The 23921-nt window shown below is 38.9% G+C and overlaps 1 protein-coding gene across 6 annotated transcripts in view; it reads left to right on the top strand.

The window, feature by feature from the left end:
• The window catches only part of TXNDC16 (thioredoxin domain containing 16), a 99446-nt gene that overhangs the window by 5776 nt on the left and 69749 nt on the right, over positions 1 to 23921 (top strand). For 4 of the 6 annotated variants that reach the window (XM_021102004.1, XM_021102000.1, XM_021101990.1 and 1 more), the window contains exons 2-6: positions 2304 to 2414; positions 2997 to 3300; positions 5468 to 5550; positions 11091 to 11164; positions 12351 to 12425. In XM_021102004.1, coding sequence (XP_020957663.1) covers positions 3123 to 3300; positions 5468 to 5550; positions 11091 to 11164; positions 12351 to 12425 — 410 coding nt within the window. In that variant the 5' untranslated portion in view covers positions 2304 to 2414; positions 2997 to 3122. The remainder of the gene's footprint in view (positions 1 to 2303; positions 2415 to 2996; positions 3301 to 5467; positions 5551 to 11090; positions 11165 to 12350; positions 12426 to 23921) is intronic. The other 2 variants (XM_021102006.1, XM_021101992.1) reach the window with 1 other exon arrangement.

The following is a 23921-nucleotide window of genomic DNA, read 5'->3' as shown; positions in this document are numbered from 1 at the left end:
GCAAAATGAACACTCTTTTGTGACCCCACAGGCATCGATTAGATTAGTATAAGTTGTAGTTATGGAAGGTTTGATCAAGTAATCATTTTCCTTTTTAAGTCAAAATGAAGAGGTATACTGTTTAAAAGAATCAGTTCTAGAAGGCTTCAAAAGTCATCTTTGTATCTAACCTCCTCCAATTTCTTACTCTTTTTTTTTGCCACACCTGTGGTATGTGGAAGTTCTCAGATCAGGGATCGAACCCACGCCACAGCAGTAACAGTGATGGATCCTTATACCCCTGCGCCACACGTAGGTTCCCTAATTTGTTATTCCTTACAGGCAATTACTTTCAATGGCTCACAGCTTCTTTTTGCATTGATCTTCCCATTTCCAATAAACTGAGCTTTTGGTTTTGTGAAAAATGAAGATTTAGCTCTCTTTTATTTTATCCCCTTCCCACCCTGACTATATCTATCTCTTACTTTCTATCTCCCCATCCACTCAGCTCTGGTTTTTATGGATCTGGTTAAATCGTTATTCAATGTATATCTTATGATCATGTTAGCTGTATTTCCAGCCAATCTGTGCAGTATTCTCTTCAAGTAATTTTTTTTTTTTTTTTGGTCTTTTTAGGGCCACACCCGGTAGCATATGGAGGTTCCCAGGCTAAGGGTGGAATCAGAGCTGTAGCCACCGGACTGCGCCACAGCCACAGCAACGCCAGATCTGAGTCGAGTCTGCAACCTATACCACAGCTCCCGGCAATGCTGGATCCTTAACCCACTGAACAAGGCCAGGGATCGAACCTGCGTTCTTACGGATGCTAGTCAGATTCATTTCTGCTGAGCCACGACAGGAATTCCTCTTTAAATAATTTTTTAAAATAGTCAAACTTATCAAAAAGATGGAGCAAACTGCAAAGGTTACTATTGAGTACCTATCTCTGAATAATCACCAGCATCTCTAACTGACAATGTATAGTACTTTCATATGTATAATCTGATCCCCCCAGTGAGATTGATGCAGGAAAGTATTCAGGCATTTAATGTGTGGTTAAATATTTGGTGCTACCAGATACATTTTAGGGGGAAAGATATGTTAACTTTAATATCCAATTTAGTGTTTAAATGATTGAATTGTAATTGCAAGGCCAGGAAGAATATTTTATACTTGAATTTCTCATTTGCGCTTTTACTTATGTTTACCCTTTTAAGTAGGTTGAAGTTATTTCATAGAGTAACAAATGTTATATAGTTATTCTTTCGGCCTCAGGATGCATGCATTCCCCCCTCAGAATATAAAGAAAATATCAAATGACCCATTTTATACTATTTTCATAAAGTGGCTTTAAAATATGCTGATAAAATGGCTTTAATGTGTAATATTTTAATGTCAAGGATCTCTTAGTTATATCATTAAAATTACTTTTTATGTACCTCTCACAGTACTCACTTCTCATTCTACTTGAATTTTTGAACTCTTGGCTCTATTAAAAATTGATGGCAAATTTGTTCACCGCTTGATAACTAGTTCTAGTGAAAAGAATTGTTGGGAAGTAATCAATGAGTAATCAGCTTCTTTTCACAAATGACTATTCCTTAGGGAGAGGTTTTATGTGTTTATTGATAATATTTAAAAGACCAGAGGGTATGGACTTTCAATTTACCAATTCTATTTTAAATTGAAGAGTAAATTATTTCTCATTACCACTGAAATGTTAAATTGAAAAGTGAATGGTCTTTCATTACCACTGAAATGGTAAATATCTAGTTTAGTATTATTTTTTCCCTATATTTTTCTTTCTTTAATCATTTCTTTACCAAAAAATTCTACTCCTATCTTTATGAAGAAATTCTTGCTACTTTTTCCTGTCTCCTTTTTTGACAAATCTTTTATATAAGAGATAAGTGTTCTTTTTGAAATTAAAACAAAATCTCACCTATATCTGTGGGTATGTCGTTACCTTCTAGAAGTACAATGTTTTTATATTAATTTTCTTTTTTTTTTGTCTTTTGTCTTTTTTGTTGTTGTTTTGTTGTTGTTGTTGTTGTTGTTGCTATTTCTTGGGCCGCTCCCGCGGCATATGGAGGTTCCCCGGCTAGGGGTTGAATCGGAGCTGTAGCCACCGGCCTACGCCAGAGCCACAGCAACGCGGGATCCGAGCCGCGACTGCAACCTACACCACAGCTCAGTTAACCCACTGAGCAAGGGCAGGGACCGAACCCGCAACCTCATGGTTCCTAGTCAGATTCGTTAACCACTGCGCCACGACGGGAACTCCAATATATTAATTTTCTTAAACGATCTTCTTTTAAATATAGATAATATGTATCATCAGTAGAAAAGCTTCTTGAAGAAATTGTTCAAAAGAAACTTGAAAGGAGCAAAAGTATAAGACAGAATTGACAGCAGATGCAGAGGACAGCATGGCAGTAAGTATAGCAATGAAAAAAGATGAGAGGAAGATTAACTAAAATCTGAGTTGAGAAAGTAGAATTGAATTAATATAGGAGTTGAAAAAGGTGGGTGAATTTCTAAACTTTAAATAAATCTAAGTCTTAAGAATTGCAAAGTGTATATTAAAATGTATATTTAGTTTTAATAGGTATCTTCTAGGGGATTTAAAGTAAAATGAAAGTAATCATGGTAGACATAAATTTTGGATCTCATTCCTACGTTAGTTGGTTTTAATTGCTATTTGAGTATTAATTGTAAATCTATTCTAAGTGGAAAAAAGATAAAATGCCCAATTAAAAAAATGGATTGATAATATTTAAGAATTAATTTTAGAATCCTTAAAAATGACTATTAGCTTAACATATACCCATAATTACCTGTTAATATATTTAGTATTGCATTTCCCAGGTATTTTTGATATCTTTGGCAAGTACCAAAGATATTATCAAAACAATGTCATTTTATATTATCACCTCTCCAATTTTTACTAGAAGGAAATAGTAAAGTACCAGCTAAAATCAAACATGTAAGTAATGCTTATATTATTCTTTTTGCAGATTTTACTTCATTCATTCATTTAATAAATTCATGCAGAAGAACTTTGTTTAACACCTATTCTTGCCGAGTATTGTCCTGAGCAACGGAACACAGCAGTGAACAAATAAACAAAATCTCCCGCTGATATGCAGCTACAGCTGATGATGTCTTCCAGTTTCAGTGTATTTAGAGTTGGCATCTCTTTTGTCATGATGTGCATTTTTTATATGTTAGCAGTAGACTCTCTACCAGAACTGAGTCCTCAGAAATTCTTTAGTACATTGCAACCAGGAAAAGCCACCTTAGCTTATTTCTGTCAAGCTGGTAAGCATTTTTTGTATTCCAATAAAATTTTTTGCAATGTTTCTATGCTGTTTAATCAAATTGCTTAGGGAGAACTTACTGTCAGGATTCATAATATGTGCTATAAAGTTGCTACTATAACATGCCTTTCTGGGTTTGAATCTCGTCTGCCACTTGACCTGTTGTGTGATCTTGGTCAAGTCACGCAGCTTCTCCATGTGTCTTGTCATTAATAATGAAGAAATAGTGCTTGTTTTATATGTTTGTGGTGAAGATTCAATGACTTGACTCATGTGCCTAGTCCATAGTAAATACTAGATAAGAATTTGCTATTAATATCTGAATTTCATCGTGATTTCTAAAAGTCAACTTTTTGATATTTTTAGCATGTATATATTTTAAGTGTTTTAAAGCTTTATTTATGTATTTAGTCTTTTTAAGGCCACACCTTTGGCATATGGACGTTCCCAGGCTGGGGGTCGAATTGGAGTTGTAGCTGCTGGCCTATGCCACAGCCACAACAACGCCAGATCTAAGTCACGTCTGTGACCTACACCACAGCTAACGGCAACACCAGATCCTTTACCCACTGATCGAAGCCAGGCGTTGAACCCACACCCTCATGGATGCAGGTTGGGTTTCCACTGAGCCATGACAGGAACTCCTAAAACTTTAAATATAGGAGTTGTTGCTGTGGTACATTGGGATTGGTGGCATCTCTGGAGTGCTGAGATGCAAATTTTATCACTGGCCTGGCACAGTGGGTTAGGGATCCAGCACTGCCAAGGCTGTGGCATGGGTCACAACTGTGGCTCAGATCTAATCCGTGGCCTGGGAACTCCATATGCCACAGGGTGGCCAAAATAGATAAAAACAAACAAACAAAAAAACCCTTTAAATATATTATTAGTAATGCTTTGGTTTAATGCTCTGCTTTAGTTGTACCATGATTTCACTGAATTAATATAGCTATTGAGGGAGTTCCCTTATGGAGCAGAGGGTTAAGGCTCTGGTGTTGCCACTGTTGTGGCTTGGGTCTGTGCTTTGGTGCAGATTCGATTCCTGGCCTGCCGCAGGTGCAGCCCCCAAAATATATTTTATATATATACAATATAAAACTATTGAACATAACCAATCATTGTAATGGTTTCATCTGTTTTTCACTCCTTAAAAAAATACTGTTCTTGGAATTAGTAAGTGAAGTGAATCCGTATTTTTGTTGGCTCCCTTGTTATAATTGTGATTTGAAATGGCATCTTAGAAGTTCCTGCAGTAAACTGTGGCACAGTGGGTTAAGAATCCGACTGTATGGCTAGGGTAGCTGTGGAGGTGAGGGTTTGATCCTTGGCCCAGTGCAGCGGGTTAAAGGGTCCAGTGTTGCCACAGCTGTGGTGTAGGTCACGCCTGTGGCTCAGATTCAGTCCCTGGGCTGGGAACTTTCTCATGCTGCAGGTGCAGCCAAAAAAAAAAAAAAAAAAAAAAAAAAAAAAAAAAATAGAGAGAGAGAAAAGGGAGTTCCTGTCATGGCACAGAGGAAATGAATCCAACTTGGAACCATGAGGTTGCAGGTTCAATCCCTGACCTTGCTCAGTGGGTTAAGGATCCAGCATTGCCGTGAGCTCTGGTGTGGGTTGCAGATGTGGCTGTGGCTGGCAGCTGTAGCTCTGATTGGAACCCTCTCCTGGGAACCTCCATATGCTGCGGGTGCAGCCCTAAAAAGCAAAAAAAAAAAGTGTGTATACATACGTAAGACTGGGTCACTTTACAGCAGAAATTGACAGAACATTGTAAACCAACTATAATAAAAATTAAAAAGAAAAAGAAATAATACTTTAAAATGATTTTTGAAAGTTTTGTGTTATGTATAGAGTATTAAACTTGGAAAAATAATGTCGAATGTTCAGTTTAAATTTTATGCATCCAATTCATGTTTTAGAAAGCTTGTAGGGTCAGTAACAAAGTGAAAATATGTCAGGATAAAAATATTAGAAATAATAATGAGGCAGTAGGAAATAAGGGTACAAAAATATGTAACCAAGCTTGTTTAGGTATTTGATTTATTTGTTGTTGCATACTAGTTGGACAAACTAATATACTTTTTCAGTTTGCAGCTTTGGGCTTTAATTTTAAAAATTCATCTTTCCTAAAGGCAAGTCATAAAACATTCACAAAAAGTTTCTTATTTTAGATTCTCCAAGTACCTCTGTATTTCTTGAAGAACTGAATGAGGCTGTTAAACCTCTCCAGGACTATGGAATTTCAGTTGCAAAGGTATAAAGATATTTATGATAATACATTATTAGTGACAAATATTTTATAATTGTATGACTGAGTATCTAAAAATATTATGTTCCTTCACGTCTTTCTCCAAACTGGAAAACTATTTTTTCTACCTTTTTTTTTTTATAAGAATAAACAGAAGTGTAGATAGTTCCAGGTCATTACATAAATTAATACATATAGAGGAAAAAAAGATATTTAAAATTCTTTAGCTTAGAACTTTATGCTGCAAACCATTCTATTGGGTGTCATTTTACAATCTTATATTTAGGCTTTTTTTTTTTTTTTTTTTTTTTTTTGCCTGACATGGCTATGCACAATTCAGCTATTTAAAAAATTTTCTATTAGCACAAACCAAGTTACCAAAATCGAGATAATTTAAGTATTTTTTCCCTTTTTTCCTAAGTCTTTATTATCACTTATGTTAATAAGTGGTTCTTCATATTTATTTTTTGGAAGAAGTTAAAACAAGCTCATTTGAAATTATGTTTTAATTTTTTTCTCAAAAAGTGTTCAAATTTGCCATGGAGTATTATGGCAAATTTCCACATGCATCATGGATTAGACAGTTGTATGAATCTTTCATTTAGTGTAAACCTAGGATTTGTACCTTAGAAAACTGAATGTGCTTATTAAGTTCTTATAGATCAGTGTCTACCTGACTTTTCATGTACATTTGTTCTTTCTTATTTCATTAGCCTTCCTCTGTTGAAAGATGGCTGCTGTTCCTCTTGGTCCCTGTAGCTAGAGTTCCCAGGGAAGGAAGCATAGAGAAGTTAACTAACTGCGACTTTTAAAAGGAAACCGTTCACTCTTGCCCCAGAACGCTTCTGACATGAAGTGTGTGCATTTTCCACACCAAACAGTTCTCACTCTAACAACCCAGACTTAACACTGACCCCACAGGTTAAGGGCTCAGGGCTGTGAGACTGCCCCTTACTTACAGTGCCAGCCACAAGGAGGGGGTCCCCAGGTTACCGACACCTGCTGGCTACAAATGGGGGTCCTTGTAGCTCCCTCCTCAGTGTCCATAATTTTCTGTAATGGCTCACATAACTCAGGGAAAGACTTTGCTTACTCTTACTAGCTTCTTCTGAAGGACATCTCAGAACAACCGAGTGGAAGACATGTACAGGGCAGTCTGGAAGAGTCTCAAGTGTAGGAGCTTCTGTCCTCATGTGGTTTGGAGTATGTCATCCTCCTGTACTTAGATGTGTTCACTGGAAGCTCTCCATGCCCTGGTGTTCAGTGTTTTTGTGGAGGGTCCATTATGTAAGCATGGTTGATCATGTCATTGGCCATTGGAGATTAACTCCATCTCCAGTCCTAAGGATGGGAGGTGGGACTGCAAATTCCAACCCTCTAATCTTGCCTTTGTCTTGCTGGCATCCAGCCCTCATTCTGAAGTTACAAGATAACTTGTAACTTGAAGTTAGAAGATAACTTGTAACTTGAAGTTACAAGATAAGTGGTTCCCAGCCACTAGTCATATTAGTTTACAGACACTCTTGTCACACCCAGAGATTCCAAGGATTTCAGAAACTCTTATATTTGAGGTTAAAGACTAAATATTAGAACAAATGATGTCCCTAGCTTTCCTTTCATTCAGGAAGTCAACAGGGTTTTAGGAGCATTATGTCAGGAACCAGACAGACCAAATATATGCATACATTTATGTATGTCTATGTGTGTATATGTATATTTAATATTATGTCACAGGTTATATACCTTAAACAAGTCTTTTTTTATGTCAGTTCTGCATAGAGGTTTCTGCTAACTGTGAGTAACTGCTTATACTCCAGAATCATCTCTGAGGAGCTTTGAATAAAATTTTAAACAAATTTAAAAACAAAATACTAGATTGGTATCATATGCAAAAGGAATAACTATGCTGTTTGTCTAGTAACTTAGTAAACTAGTCACTGTGTTATCTTGTAACTGGAGTAGAATATTAAGGTCACCTTTATGAACTAACAGTTAATAAAGCTTTTACTAAGCCATATGGAAAAGACAGTGTGGTGAATGAGACAGACCTGTAGTGCATGCCTAGCTCAGTCTCTGGCACATGGTAGATACTTAGTACTGTTTATGAGGTTAAAATGAGCTTACTTTATTTAGTCTTTTTTTTCGTAGAGAGATGCCCAGTTGACTTCTTTGAGAGTTTTATATCCAAAATAGGGGGGATAAAACACATTCACAAAGCATTTCAATAACTAGCAGAATGTGATCATTATAATAAGAGATACAAAGAAAATGCTGTAGTTTTTTTTTTTTTTTTTTTTTTTGGCCTTTTTAGGGCCACACCCATGGCATATGGAAGTTCCCAGGCTAGGGGTTGAATCGGAGCTGTAGCCACCAGCCTACACCACAGCCACAGCAGTGAGGGATTTGAGCTGCCTCTGTGACCTACACCACAGCTCATAGCAATGCTCAGTGGGATCCTTAACCCACTGAGTGAGGCCGGGAATTGAACCTGCGTCCTCATGGTTATTGGTCCCACCGAGCCACAATGGGAACTCCAAAATGCTGTAGAGATTTAAAAGAAAGAAATCTTGTATGATTGTCAGGGTGGAAGGTCATATATGGTATTGGGAAAGACTTTCCAAAAAGTAGCATTTTAAGATTGTCTTCAAAAGTTAAGATTTCAGGAGATGAAGAAAACACTAAAATATAAATGTACTAAATGTTCTCGTTAAGAAAAAGATTGTTAGGCTGGGAACAATAACCAAACCCAATTGTATGCTATTTAGAAATTCATCTTAAAATAAAGGTTTTAGAAATCTGCAGCGTAAAGGAAGGAAAAAGTTAGATTTTGCAAATAATAACTGAAAAAAGCTGGTATAGCTGTATTGCTCTATCAACGTAGATTTTAAAACGAAAACCTTTTTCATCCTTTCTATCGTAACCAGTCCATCAATAAGTTCTAGTTCTAACTTTCAAAACTTTGGAGATCTGACCACTTCCTGTACCTTCACTTTTACCCCAGTTTCCCCAATCTGTCATCACTTCTCTGGAAAACCACAATAGCCTCCTAACGTTTGGCCTTTCTCCTTTCACTTTTGTCTCACCAAACCCTTCTCCGCATGTTAAGTTCATTGTCAGATCACATTGCTATCCTCTCAGAAAGGCTTTCCTTTACAGTTAGAATAAAATCGAAACTCCTCTTGGGATACTGACTTCCTCTAATTTCATTTGCTGTTCCTCCTTGCTCAGTTTGTTCCTGACACATGCTGGTCATCTTATTGTTACTTGAACCCGCTAGATGTGTATTTCCTTAAGGCCTTTGCAAGTATTTTCCCCTCTGTTTGGAACTCATCTCTTCCACATATTTGTATATTTGTATGCATCACCCCATTACTTCAGTTCTTTATGCAAATGTCACCTCAGAGAAGCCTTCTTCGATTACTTATCTAAAATGTCCTATCACACATTATCCCCTTAATAGTTTTTTTTTTAAGAGCACTTAATGTTACATAGTAATTAGTTTTTAAATGGTCTATTTCTTCTTTTAGAATGTAAGTTCTAAAGATAAAGATTTTATTTTGGAACTTAATTTTACTCCCAGTGATAAGACTGAACAGTGACTAACATATGGTAGGTGTTCAAATGTGTCTTGAGTGGATGAATGGATAAATCTGATTTCATAATGCCAACTGTCCCCAGTGCTCTTTTTTTTTTTTTTTTTAATATATACATTATTTTATACTGCTACAGCAGTGGCATGTAGAAGTTCCTGAGCCAGGGATTGAATCCAGGCTGCAGCTGTGACCTATGCCACAGCTGTAGCAATGCTGGATCCTTTAACTTACTGCATGGCCAGGGCTTGAACTTATGCCTCAGTGACCTGAGCTGCTGCAGTCAGATTCTTAACCTACTGTGTCACAGTGGGAACTCCCTGATGCTCTGACTTTAAAAAATCAAAATAAAATTGTATACACCAAAATTCAGTCTTTTTGGTTTTGACTGTATTCTGACTTTTAATTCTGATTCTCTATGTGGCTCATATCTTTCCTGAGTATCAGTTCTCCCTTTGTAGCTTTTAAAAAAACAAAGTAGCTTTCCTAGTTGTCCCTTTGCTTCCTCAAACTCTAATAGAATAACAAAAATTTGAACAACAAAACCTCCATCTGAAAAAACAAACAAACAAACAAAAAACCAAGGCTTAACAAAACACAAAATCAAATACTAGCTCTAATTTTTCCAGCCTTAGTTTTGGTAAGTTATGATGGTGGTTATCCACTTACCCATCTAAAAATCTCTTCATTGTCTTTATTTTTTTTCTTTCTCCCTTCTCCCTTATGCTGAGTATTACATGCCCAGTCTTCTTCCTAGTTTTACTTACTATGTTTGTGAAAAGTCTCTTGTGTCTTTTTCTGCTCTACTTCAGTTTCCAGTCATCCTTGATCTGTACTGATGTGATAGTCTGTTAACTGCCTCCTTGTCTTTGTGCTCCCATGCCTTCCATTTTATCTTCCTGTTGCTGCCAGGATTGGCCTTATGCTTTTTACATTGAGTCCTTGTCATAAGCTCTCAAAGGCTGTGGTGGCTGTTCTGATGTCAGCAGGGACTCAGGTTCATTCTTTCTGTTGCACCATCCTTAGCAAGGGTTTCTTCTTTAAAAATGCCTTATGGTCTCTGATGACTGCTGGTGCCGGCTTATCTTATCTGGTTCCTTGTTAGGAAGAAGTGGGAGGAGCAAGAATATCAGTCAGCCCCCTTTTTATGATCCATCTAGGAATCCCAACCCAGTGACTTCTCCTAATATAATTTAGCCATCCTTAGCAGTTGGGGGAGTCTTAAATGGGGTATTTGCTTTTAGTGAAGTTCTGTTAGTGAAGCAAAAAGGGGAAGATAGATTTTGGGTAAGAAACCAGTGTCTGTCATACCTGTGTTCCAGTTATTGAGATGTTTTCATGATCCCAACTTAGCACTCACTTCTGTGCCCCCTGGGTTTTGCTCATGAGTTTTTTTTTTTTTTTTCTCCCATGGTCACACCTTCAGCCTATGGAAGTTCCCAGGCCAGGGATAAAATTGGAGCTGCAGGAGTGGCTTATGCCATAGCTGAGGCAACACCAGATCCAAGCTGCATCTGTGACCTACTCCAAAGCTTGTAGCAACGCTGGATCCTTAACCCACTGAGTGAGGCCAGGGATTGAACCTGCATCCTCATGGACACTATATAAGGTTCTTAACCTGCTGAGCCACATTGGGAACTCTTGCTCATGATTTCTTTTTATCTTGCCTGGATTGTTTCCTTCCTTTTCTACTTTGTTACCTCCTACTTGTATCGTAAAATTGAATTAAATCTTAGGTATAATTAAATATAATTCTTAGGTGTAGAAACAGTTCCTTTCTTTGGGTTACCTCAAGCACTTGAGTAGGCAAGCAATTATAGATACAGATGAGAAAGAAAAGTAAAATAAGAAATTTGATCTGAAGACAAACTATAATATTTAATTCTCCTTGTTTCCCTAACCAAGAAACTTGACCTTTTAATATGTACTCTAAACATTAAATATAATCTTTTAAAGGTTAATTGTGTCGCAGAAGAAACCTCAAGATACTGTGGAAGAGAAGAGGATTTGATGAAAGTGTATTTATTCAGGTAAACTATTTCTTTGAGTGGGATGGACATAAATAAAGGTATACCTCTAGACTATTCCAGTATACAAAATATCACTAAGCCAGAATAAAGCTGTATGCAGTGGCAGTGGGGGAGTGGTTGTCACATGAAGCTTAGCAAAAAGTGCAAGTAATAGATATCTTATCTCCACTTTGGCTTCCTTAGCTATAAAATGAAGAGGTTAATATTTACTTCACAGAATCGTTTTGGATATTATATGAGAATTTTAAGTAAGCTCTGACTTCAAGTGCCTGGGAAGTAAGCACTTAGCAGATTTAGTGTTCTAAGTAGATAGGTCAGGTCCATATTCAGGTGTGAAATAAATATGTTTATTTTAGAGGGACCTGCAGATGTCCAGGTTTTGGATTCCTCTGCACTTGGGTCTGCTAATCTAAGTTTTCTCAAAATCCTTTTTGCAGACTCTTGGGATCTGGTCTAATAAGTGGGGAGGAACCCTGACTCCTCTGGGACCTAGTGCTGAGGACACTTCTTTCTTGCTCCCACTGCCTTCTTCCCAGCCCATTTGGGGAATCTGCGTGCCATGAGATGGGGAGGCTGGGAGCAGGCCTTGTTGGGACTCTGGAAAAAAAACGTCTTTTTGCTAGTCCCAGGGCCTAAGCTTTCAAAGTCATTGTGTTTGTGAGTGTGTGTTCAGTAAGTGTTTATGTGTGAATTAATGGCCAGCACGCTGGTGGGTGCATTGGATAGTGGGTAAGACACAGGTTGTAACAGCAAAGGACTTCCAGGGATTTCCCTTGTGGCTCAGAGGGTTAAGGATCTGGTGTTGTCACTGCAATGGCTCAGGTTGCTGCTGTGGCTTGGGTTCGGTCTCTATCCCAGGAACTTCTATGTACCACGGATGAAGCCCTCTGAAAAAAAAGAACTTGCAGCCTAGTGTGCTAGAGAGACAAGTGAATTGAATGGGTGCAACCCTAAAAATCTTTTTAGGGTTGCACCCATGGCATATGGAAGTTCCCAAGTTGAGGGTCGAATTGGAGCTGCAGCTGCTGGCCTACACCACAGCTCATGGCAACACCAGATCCTTGACACACTGAGTGATGGCAGAGATCGAACCTGCATCCCTCATGGATACTGGTTGAGTTTGTTACCACTGAGCCATGATGAGAACTCCCTATATTTCTATAATGCTTTTTAAAACTTTTTGCAGGGGCAGCATATTACTCAGAGAATTCCCCACGGATACCTTGTTCGATGTAAATGCCATCGTGGCTCATGTTCTCTTGTAAGTACAGGGGGTACCTATTCACTTACTTGCTTGTGATAGATCTATTGATTTCATTTTACACAACCACAATCCTTTACAATATTTTAGGTTTTTTTTTTTTTTTTTTGTCTTTATGCCTTTTCTAGGGCCGCTCCCGTGGCATATGTAGGTTCCCAGGCCAGGGGTCTAATCGGAGCTGTAGCCACCAGCCTACACCAGAGCCACAGCAACTTGGGATCCAAGCCAAGTCTGCAACCTACACCACAGCTCACGGCAACGCCAGATCCTTATCCCACTGAGCAAGGCCAGGGACCAAACCCGCAACCTCATGGTTCCTAGTCGGATTCGTTAACCACTGCACCACTACGGGAACTCCAATCCTTTACAATATTTTAGGGTCCTAACATTATATTCGTAGGCTTCAGTTTCATACAAATTGCTGGTCTATCTTCCCACATAGAAGATCTAAAATTGCTTGAGTGGCAGAGGATACAGAAACATGGAGATACTCTATGTAAAAGTAGGAGATGGCACAGCTCGGCCACATGGGTCATACTGTTGCTCTTGCTTTTGGTGGTATCTGTGGAGTGAGGATTTTACCAGTAAGAAGCCCATCTTTACTCTTCTCACTAAGGTTTTTAAAGTGTCAGCGTCCTTTTCATACCAGCCTGATTTTTATTTTTTTCTGGAGACTGTAGTCTGTGCCTGCTCAGTAAGTGCAGAAACATTTCAGATGATCTCAACACATATTTGAATATTTATTGAGATAGAGTGAATCTAATTTAACTTGCCTGACATGGACTCTTTAGATCTGGGATTCAGACCTATCTGGGATCTGTTTCTGCAGTCTCTTCCCCAGTGAAGTATAGTGTCTGGTGACAGAGCTAGACACTATGACTTTTGAAGGATATGAGTTTACATAGACTTTTCTAATTTAACATTGCTGTGTGTCTGTTGTCCCCTGAGACCTTTGCTGACAGTGCCATCACTGTTTTCGGCATGGTTCCCGTCCTCCCCTTCTCATACCTGATTCTCATGAAAACTGAGTGAAAGTTAATACAGGAAACTCAACACTTTGTAGGTGAAAAGTGTGATTTTTATTTTGCAAGTGGATGCTTTTGCATGTTCCAATACTGATAATGTATTAATGAAAGGCCTTTAGAAATTCCTGACAGGGAGTTCCCATTGTGGCTCAGCAGTAATGAACCCAACTCATATCCATGAAAATGTGGGTTTGATCCCTTGCCTCACTCAGTGGATTAAGGATCTGGTTTAGGTTGCAGTTGCATCTCAGATATGGCATTGCTGTGGCTATGGTGTAGGCCAGTAGCTGCAGCTCTGATTTGATCCCTAGCCTGGGAACTTCCATTTGCCACAGGGGCAACCTTAAAAAAGGCAAAGAAAAAGAGAAAGAAATCCCTGATAGACATGGGCCCTGAGGCCTGTGGACTGAGCAGGCAATTGTAAGGGATGAAAAATGGCCTTTTGAAGAAGGAATTCCAGAATTGCTAGGCTGCCTCAGAAGCCCTTGCCTGGGGCAGAGAAGGGGTGGCCATCTTGAGAGATTAGCAAAAAAGTCCAAGTCATGGATATGATATATTTGTTCTCAGGGAGCTTACTTGTTTCTGCTCTTTTTACAATGGGTACCAGATGACTGTCTTTGACCCAGAAATGAGGGTGAAGAAACAGAGAAAGAAGATTCTTTAAGTTACTGAGATTGTCTTTGACAGCAGATCCTAGAGTGGCAGGTCCACACTGGGCAATTTGATGACAAGGTGGTTTTGAAACAATTGGGCCTTAGAAGTGGAGAGGCTGTCCGTGGTGGAACCCTGTTATCTGAGCTGGTTAGCATGTGGGGCTTGTGTCATTCAATCCTGCCGTGGTGTCCTATTCCCTGTGTTGTCCTAAGGCTGATTTATAGAACATGAATTCCACAAATAGAGTATTCTCTACATTCCCGCTATGTGCCATATACTTGAAAGGCACTCGAGATAAAAAACAGAATAAGATGTGCTTCCATTTTCTAAGAATTTGTAAATATGTAAGATTACATATAATTATGTAAATAATATGTAAACAGAAAAATATTATGTAGGGAGTAAAATCTTATAACTATGTCTATATAAAGGCTTAAGTGTCCACAGAGTAGGGGGTAGGTAGTTCCTTGTGTATCTCGAATGAGGATGGGCAGTTGTTAAGAAGTCTTCCTGAAGGAAGTGGCTCTTGAGTCCTAAAGGATAAGTGGGAGTTTTCTTGGTGGAGAAATGGAAGATGGGAAAAGCAGGAAGAAATGTGAACCCAGGCTGGAGAAGTTTGGAGAAGGTAATTTTTACTGGAGCATAAAACATGAAGCAGGAGGTTAGAGTAGAGAAGTAGGCTTGGGGTCACAGGAAGGGATCTCTCTTTACCATGTGAAGAACCTTAGGCTTCGGGTAGTCGCGGAAGGCTGAGGAGGCCAGAATCCTCTTGTGATCTTTCAGGCCCAACCACAAGCAGTCACGAGCTTCGAGCTTCGCCTGGCAGGCCTCAGGGGGAAAAGGCTCCCGCCCCACCCAGACTAGGTGCACAGCCAGTGCTTTGAAGTTTTCTAGAGAAAATTGAGGATCAAGACTCGGGTCCCTCCTCCTCCCAACCCCTCAGGGCAGACTTGCTTGAATAAACACCTGCCTTTAGCCCCAGGTTCTCCAGGAGGCCTCACTTCAGTGACCTTGCCTGAGGCACCTTCCAGGTGCTTCTGCCGAGGTCTCCTTATGGGTCTTCTGCTAAGCACTTTTCTGGGTTTGGACTCAGTACCTTTCTGCTCCTAGCCCTTCCCCCTCTCTGTCCCCCGACCAGCCCACGGGTCCATAAAGAGGCAGAAGCTGTCTTTTGGGGACTCTTTGGAATGAGGTGATTCCTGTGCCTGCTGATCCTGGCGTGGAGCTGTTCCATGGCAGGGGAAGGGAATGGAGCTCTGTGGAGTGGGTGGCCTCTTTTTTGGCCTCTTCCTTGCACAGTCACAGTAAGTGAATAAAGGCTTGGTGGTTACTTTCAGTGTGCCTCACTGTCCTAATTGACCACCTCAGCACTTGATTGCTCATCAGAGGGTTGTAGGCAGGTCAGTGAGGTGATCGGATTAGCACTTGAGAGCCCTTTCTGGTGGGTGTGAGACAGATTTCCGGGATCCAAGCACGTGGAGAAACCATTGTGTGGCCATTGTACAATCTAGGAGAGTAAAGACAGTGAAGAGAGGTGGTTTTTTTTCTTTTTTTCTTTTTCTTTTTTGGCCCCACTCACAGCATATCGAAGTTTCCTGGTCAAGGATTGAATTGGAGCTGCAGCTGCAACATAAGCTGCAGTTGTGGCAGTGCTGGATCCTTAATTCACTGTGCTGGGCTGGGGATTGAACCTGTGCCTCTCCAGCCCCTGGGTCACTACAGTCAGATTCTTAACCCACTGTGCCGCAGCAGGAGCTCCAGGTTTTTCTTTTTTAATGCTTAGGAGGTGAAATTAACTGGACTTGGTAAAAATTAATTTGTCTAAGCCCCAATTTCTTCCTTCCCACCTCACTCTATCCCAAATCCAGTCTGATTACCATCTGAAGTAGGTAAGGAGAACAAAAATTTACAGGAGAGAAGGAGTCTACTTTAACAAGTCAGATGCCCATCTTACCAGAGCCTGGAGTAGGCAGCTGTAGGAATTTGCACCTCTGAGGAGTGTTGTCAACATGCAGGTCATCTAGGGAGCATCCTAGGACAACACTGACATATAAAGGAAGAAGAAACTGAGTGGAAAAAACCTATCAAGGAAGTAGAATTTCAAAGAGGCAATGTCCCAATTTTTATTTAAAATGTAAGAGAAATGACTTGTAGAATGCAGTATTTTACAAAAATTTTCAGTAATGATATTTAGAGTGTTGGAGAACTATGCTAAATGGTGTGCCATATCAGAGCTGTACCTTGCAAATTGCCATAAGGGAAAAAATGCCTCTCAATCCATTGTCCCACTTCTTTGTGTTAAAAGCATCAGTTTGAAATACCCAGGTCCTGGCAAGCAGTTCCTCTCTTGTATTCTTTTCGGTTGCATGTTATTCATAGAAATGAAACTGAACTGTTGCTTGATAGCTTTTGCCTGCTTTTCTGTCATGTTTTGAACTTTTTTTTTTATTTCTAGGTGCTCTCCTTACATAAAGGAGAAACAAATCGTACATTTCTTTGTACATTTCTTTCCTTGTCATATATCTTTTGAATTTTCCTATTTTGTTCTCTTAAATATTATCAGATCAAAATTGTCTTTTCTCTTTTGACTTAAGGATTCTAAGTTGTTCCAGGTCTCCCTTGTGCTTTTGTTACAAAGGAGTTCACTTAAAAAAAAAAATTAGTGGGCTGGTTTTTAGAGCAATTTTAGAATTATGGAAAACCGAACAGATAGTACAGAGAATTCCTCCTTTCTCCTCTGTACTCAGTTTCCTCTGTTAGCATTTTGCTTTGTGTGGTACCTTTGTTACAACTGATGAATCAATGCTGACACATTATTATTAACTGCAGTGCTTAGTGTATATTAGTTTACTCTGTGTTGTACAGTTCTATGAATTTTGACAAATGTATTATGACAGGTATCCAGCATTATAGCATCAAACAGAATAGTTTCACTGCCCTAAAAATCTCCTGTGCTCCACCAATTCACCCTTCTCTTGCATTCTCCCACCGCTGATCTTTCTACTGTCTCTATAGTTTTGCCTTTTTCGAAGTGTCATATGGTTGGAATTGTAATGGAGCAAAAGGGCTCGTGTGTGGGGGTTTTGCAGAAAGTGGCTGTTTCCAGCAAGGGTTTGTTGCAGGGCGCCAAGCAAGGGAGGGGGAGACAAAGCTCAGATCCACTCTAATTTGGTCTTTGAGTTAGGGGCATTTTTAAAGGGGAAGAACAAAGAAGCTGGGATTAATCATTGTCTAGTGATAATTCTGTGACATTTCTTAATTGTAGTTTCAGGAGTCAAGATACCTACAGTTTACTTGTCTCTGGTTTTGTGGTCCATGACCCGAGGGGTTCTGTTAGCTCATCTTGCCTTGGAGAAATAACCTAGCAATTTTAGTGCATTGAAAATGTTATCTACAACAGCAGTTTTAGTCATCTGACTCTGGTTGATTACTGTTCGTTACTGTTCATTTAGCAAAGGATTGGGTCAGAGGGGACAAGAAAGGGAATAAAGTTTTGGTTAGACAAGTTAATCAGAAACTTGGCAGGAGAATTCCCTCTGTGGCATATTGGGTTAAGAATCTAACTGCAGGAATTCCCGTTGTGGGTTTCAGTGGTTAGCGAACATGACTAGCATCCATTACGGTGTTGGTTCGATCCCTGGCCTCGCTTAGTGGGTTAAGGATCCAGCGTTGCCACGAGCTGTGGTGTAGGTCGAAGACGCGGCACGGATCCCACATTGCTGTGGCTGCAGGGTAGGCTGGTAGCTATAACTCTGATTGTACCCCTAGCTTGGGAGTCTCCATATGCCGCAGGTGCGGCCCTAAAAAAAAAAGAAGACCAGAAAAAAAAAAAAAAAAAGAGTCTGACTGCAGCGGCTCCAGTCATGGGTTCAGTCCCTGGCTGGGTGCAGTGAGTTAAGAATCTAGCATTGCTGCAGATGAGGAATGCCTGAGATTGCAGCGGCAGCTCAGATTCAGTCCCTGGCCTGGGAACATCCATATGCTGCAGGTGAGGCAAAAAAAAAAAAAAAAAAAAAAAAAAAAAAGTCAATGGCTAATAAAGCCAAAATTGTAAACTTTGAAAAAGAAAAAAAAAAAGAAACTTGGCTGGGGAACTCAGTTTTAATGGGGGGAGATCAGTTTCCGAATCATATGTGTATATATATGTGTATATATCTATATATAGCCTTTTCAGATTGGTTTCTTATTCTTAGCAATATATTTTTAAGGTTCCTCAATGTCTTTTCATGGCTTGATAGCTCATTTCTTTTTATTGCTGAATAATACTCCATTGTATGGCTCTATCACTGTTTATCCATTCACAAATTGAAGGGCACCTTGGTTTTTCCAAGTTTTGGCAGTTATGAATAAAGCTGCTCTAAAGTTCATGGGTAGGTTTTTTTGTATTGATGTGGTTTTTCGATTCATTTGGGTAAATACCTAGGGGTGTAATTTCTGGATTGTATGGTAAGACTACATTTAGCTTTGTAAGAAACTGCCAAACTATCTTCCAAAGTGACTATCATTTTTACATTACCACGTATGTTGAGTTCCTTTTTTTTTTTTTTTTTTGCTTTTTAGGGCTGCACTAGTGGCATGTGGAGGTTCCCAGGCTAGGGGTCAAATCAGAGCCATAGCTGCCAGCCTACACCACAGCCTCAGCCACACCAGATGTGAGCCACATCTACGACCTACACCACAGCTTACGCCAATACTAGATCCTTAACCTACTGAGCAAGGCCAGGGATCAAACCCAAAAGCTCATGGTTCCTAATTGGATTTGTTTCTGCTGTGCCTTGATGGGAACTCACATTTTACATAATTTAAAAGTATTGTAGCCATTCTAATAGGTGTATAGGTATCTTGTTTAATTTACAACTTCCTAATGACATATGATGTTGAGCATCTTTTAGTATGCTTATTGGCCATCTGTATATATTCTCTGGTGGGGTGTCTCTTCAGGTCTTTTGTTCGTATTTTAATTGGGTTTTCTTTGTTGAGTTTTAAGAGTTCTTTTGTGTATTTTAGGTATAAATCAATTATTAGCTGTATGTTTTGCAAATATTTTCTCCCAGTCTGTGACTTGTTTTTTCATTTTTTTAAGTATCTTTTGCAGAGCAGATGTTTTTAATAATAGTGAAGCTGCCCAACTCAACAATTTTTCTTTCATGGATCGTGATTTTGGTGTTGTATCTAAAAATTCATTTCCAAATCCAAGGTTGCCAAGATTTTCTTCTGTGTTTTACATTTAGGGCTGTGATCCATTTGAGTTAATTTTTGTGAAGGGTGTAAAGTCAGTGTCTAGATTCACTTGTTTGCTTGTGGAGGTACGGTTGTTTTAGCAGCCTTTGTTGAAAAGGCTAGTCTTTTTCCATTAAATTACTTATCCTCCTTTATCAAAGATCAAGCTCTATTTTGTGGGTTCATTTCTTTTCTTAATGTTTTAATGGTTCAATTTCACATTTAAATCTTTGCTTTGTTTGGAATTTATCTAGGTGAATGGTATGAGCAGTGACTTTAGCTGTATATTATCAGGTGGCTAAATAATTGTCCTAACACAATGAGATTAGTGACTCTCAGTTTTCAAGATGCCTTTTTTTTATTAAATGCCCATACTTTTTTGGGTCTACTTTTAGACTTTCTATTTCATTAATCTGTCCATCTTCTAAAAAAAAAACTGGTACAATTACTTTAATTACTGAGGCTTTATGATATATCTGAAAGGCCCCTTCTTATTTCTGTGTTTAGAATCATATTTTTGTTTTGTTTAAAGGTTGACATTTAGGGAGTTCCCGTCATGGCTCAGTATGAACCCGACTAGAAACCATGAGGTTGTGGGTTTGATCCCCGGCCTCACTCAGTGGGTTGGGGATCCGTCATTGCCATGAGCTGTGGTGTAGGTCACAGACACGGCTCGGATCCCGCATTGCTGTGGCTCTAGTGTAGGCCAGCAGCAACAGCACAAATTGGACCCCTAGCCTGGGAACTTCCATATGCCGTGGGTGCGGCCCTAGAAAAGACAAAAAGACAAAAAAAAAAAAAAAAAAAGAAAGAAAGATTGACAATTGACATTTAAAATTAGCTTATCTGGTTTCTTCCCCTCCCTGACTAAATCATCCTGGCATTAAATTTATAAGTTATTTTAGGGACACACAACATCTTTTGAATGAATCTCCCATCCCAGACCCAGATGTCTTTCCATTTATTCAGTATTTCTTTTGTGTCCTCTAGTAGTGTTCTAATGCTTTCTTTATATATTCTTGGACACTAAAATTATTACTAGGTATTTTATATCTTTTGTTTCTATTGTAAATGGGTTCTTTATGATCTTCTAATACACACACTGTTAAATTTTTATGTGTGTGTATGTATGCATAATATATATTATACATATGTAATGTATGTAAAGGATAAATTATATTGTATGATTATATGTATAATATATATGCATATGAAAAATATTGGTTTCTGTGTATTAAGTTTGTGCCCTTTTTTTGCCCCTATTGGATTTTTTTTTTTTTTTTTTTTTGTCTTTTTGCTATTTCTTTGGGCCGCTCCTGCGGCATATGGAGGTTCCCAGGCTAGGGGTCGAATCGGACCTGTAGCCACTGGCCTACGCCAGAGCCACAGCAACGCAGGATCCGAGCCGCATCTGCAACCTACACCACAGCTCACGGCAACGCCGGATCGTTAACCCACTGAGCAAGGGCAGGGACCAAACCCGCAACCTCATGGTTCCTAGTCAGATTCGTTAACCACTGCGCCACGACGGGAACTCCTGGATTTTTATTACTTAAAAAAAGACTGGAAAAACAAGCTGGCTAGATTGCAGTGACAGTATCCTTATTGTAGAATGGATGAAAAATATAGAAAGCTATGAAATATTCCCCTGAAATTTTTCATAATCCATTCATTACTCAGAGCTAAACAGTTATTTATGTTTATATCCTTTAGTCTTTTTGTTAAGACAATTATCTAATATTAAATATCTACTTGAACTATATGTATATATCATATATAATATGTACGTAGTTATGTATAAATCTTCTATGTTTGCATTTTATTAGGCAGTAAACAGGCGAGCCAACTTGATTGGCATTTCTTCCATTTGCCAGAATTGATCAGTGTATTCAAATACATTAATTTCAGTTAACTCGTCAGTTATTTTTGACCCAAATCCACTACTTAGTCTGATTATCAAGGAGAAGAAATATTTGCAGGTAATATCTAGATTGTTTTTATATTTCTCAAAACACTTGTATATCAACTGAAAGCTTGCATTTGAGAATATGTTGCTTTATTTGGCTTGCTTTTTAGAAATGTATAACTTATGCTATTATTCTTTTCCCCCAAAGCATTAGAATTTGTTCTTTATGTGGAACGGTTTTGATTGAGATAAGTGATCCACAGTTAACACTTGAACTTTGCTTCTTTGAAAACAGAAAAGATCAAGGTTTTAGATAATAGGAAAGTTACAGTGGAGGAGGAATTTAGTAAAATTCTAATAGAATAACAACTACAAACTTAGAGTAACCTTTATACTGAATATTTTTGAGCCATTATGGCTAATTAAATAGTTTTTTTTTGATTAGGGCATTTAAAATATTCCTAAAACATCATTGAATAAAAATATGCCGACTTAATGATCTATTAACATTTTTCACAAGTTGACTTTGAACGTATATTAATGAGATAAACCAAGTGTTTAGAGTATAGCATAGTACTTTGTATAAAAGAAAGGGCATATTAAGTCTAAAACTCTGAAGGGCCTTAAATGTTATCCTACTTGCGTATATATATACTTGCAAAAACACCAAACCTCTGAATCAGAAATCAGACACAGCAGTACCAGCAGTCAGGGTAATCTGGTGGCACTAGACTCCCAAACGTAGTTCTCCACAGAGCTGCAAGGTGAAAGCCATATGCTGATGTGTGTACTTACAGTGAGATTTGGAGAACTTAAGATTATGAATCTCTAAGTTTATATAGGAGCTGATACATCTACTTTTTATTTCTGGAGATAGAGTGTTTTTTTTTTTTTTTTCCTTTGGAATTTGAACAAATCACTTGGGGCAGGAGATCTTTACTCTTAAATAAGCATTTACCTCGAGGGAAGATAAGAAAGGTTTTTATTACCTTCGAATGGGAGCAGGTGACTCCAGAGAAAAGGAGACATGATTAGAATGTGAAAAGGAGACATTCTCTACCTTCTTGTAGAGCTGATTTTTTTCATCTGCAGACCTGGGCTATATAGGAACACTGAGAAATCCAGGAAGGACTGTCTTCTGACAGAGGCATATGTAAATATGTATTTATGGCATGTATGTACTTGGTATAAATATTTCAGAGTTTCCCAAGAAACTGATGATTGGTTTATGGGAATTGGGTGGGGAAGTTAGGATGGGGCAGGAGTTGGAGGCAGGACTCTTCACTCTTCCACTTGTCGTGGTTTGAATCATACAAAAGGCTTACCAATTTGCAAAATAAAACATAAAAGTAAGAATTTCAACTTACAGTCAAAAAATTCGTAGCTCTGCTTTCTAAAGTATACATAGTCAAAACAGATGGACTTGTATGGTTTGATAACTGTGAGGAAAATGATATGTCCCAGCTTCTAGACAGTATTCGGAAGGGCACTATTTAGAAAAAGAAAGCACGGTAACAATCTTCATTTGTTGATCTGAGAATACCTTGTGAGTAACCCGTCCAAGGCAAGTCAGTTAGAGGTGTAGACGGTTGAGGCACTGTGGCCTCAAGTGTGCTTTGGAATGATCTATGAAAAAGTTGGGTTTATGGAGGATTTGAGTCCTCATTCCTTAGTGTCCATCCCATGATCCTAGAAATTGATCTTTTTCTAATTGCTAGTTTTTCTCACCTCTAAATGTTAAAACTGCAGCCTCATGAGATTTTTGTGAAGACTGAGTAAGGAAATGCATGTGAAAATATGTTTTAGGTCTTAACTCGATATACTACAAGTGTTGCTTTTTTCTGTGTAAATGCAGGAATCTCATTTTGCAGTTAGGAAAAAAGGCAATCCTAATGCAGATACCTACTTGTGGTTCAGGTTCACACATGGTGCTAACAGAGCTGAGTTCATGCTAGTCCATGCTGTGACAGTTGCTGGGAATATTTGCCATGAGGCTGCAGTTGCACAGAAAGGCTATTTTTTTTCATAGTCATTGTTGACTCCTGGAAGTCATCAAAAGATATGAAAAGGAAAGGTGATTTGGTACTGTAAAGAGACAATGAAATCTCATTAACTCTTTGTAAAGATGGGCTTTGATATTCCTATGACAATATTTTGTCAAATGGAAGGTTTCTTTCCATTTGACTTAATATTCTACTCATGATAACATGAGCTGCAAATATTATGGGAATTATTTTCAGCTGTCATAATTCCTGGTAATATTTCATTTTTAACACACTATTGCAGAGCCTGGGTATTGAGTCTTTAGGTGATGTTAGTGTAGAACTCCTGGGGAAGGCCCCTCTGGGAAGCTGTCTTTCTTTAAAACTGAACTCTGAACGGTGTGCCCATGCTGGTCCTTTCCTAGTAGGTTTTTTTTTTTTTTTTTTTTTTGGTCTTTTTGCTATTTCTTTGGGCCGCTCCCGCGGCATATGGAGATTCCCAGGCCAGGGGTCGAATCGGATCTGTAGCCACAGGCCTACGCCAGAGCCACAGCAACGTGGGATCCGAGCCGCGTCTGCAACCTACACCACAGCTCACGGCAACGCCGGATCCTCAACCCACTGAGCAAGGGCAGGGACCAAACCCGCAACCTCATGGTTCCTAGTCGGATTCGTTAACCACTGCGCCATGACGGGAACTCCCCTTCCT

This window comes from Sus scrofa, chromosome 1 (assembly GCF_000003025.6).
Source record: "Sus scrofa isolate TJ Tabasco breed Duroc chromosome 1, Sscrofa11.1, whole genome shotgun sequence".
Lineage (NCBI taxonomy): Eukaryota > Metazoa > Chordata > Mammalia > Artiodactyla > Suidae > Sus > Sus scrofa.
The sequence above is the reverse complement of the archived record's forward strand: the minus strand, read 5'-3'. Positions and strand labels throughout refer to the sequence as shown.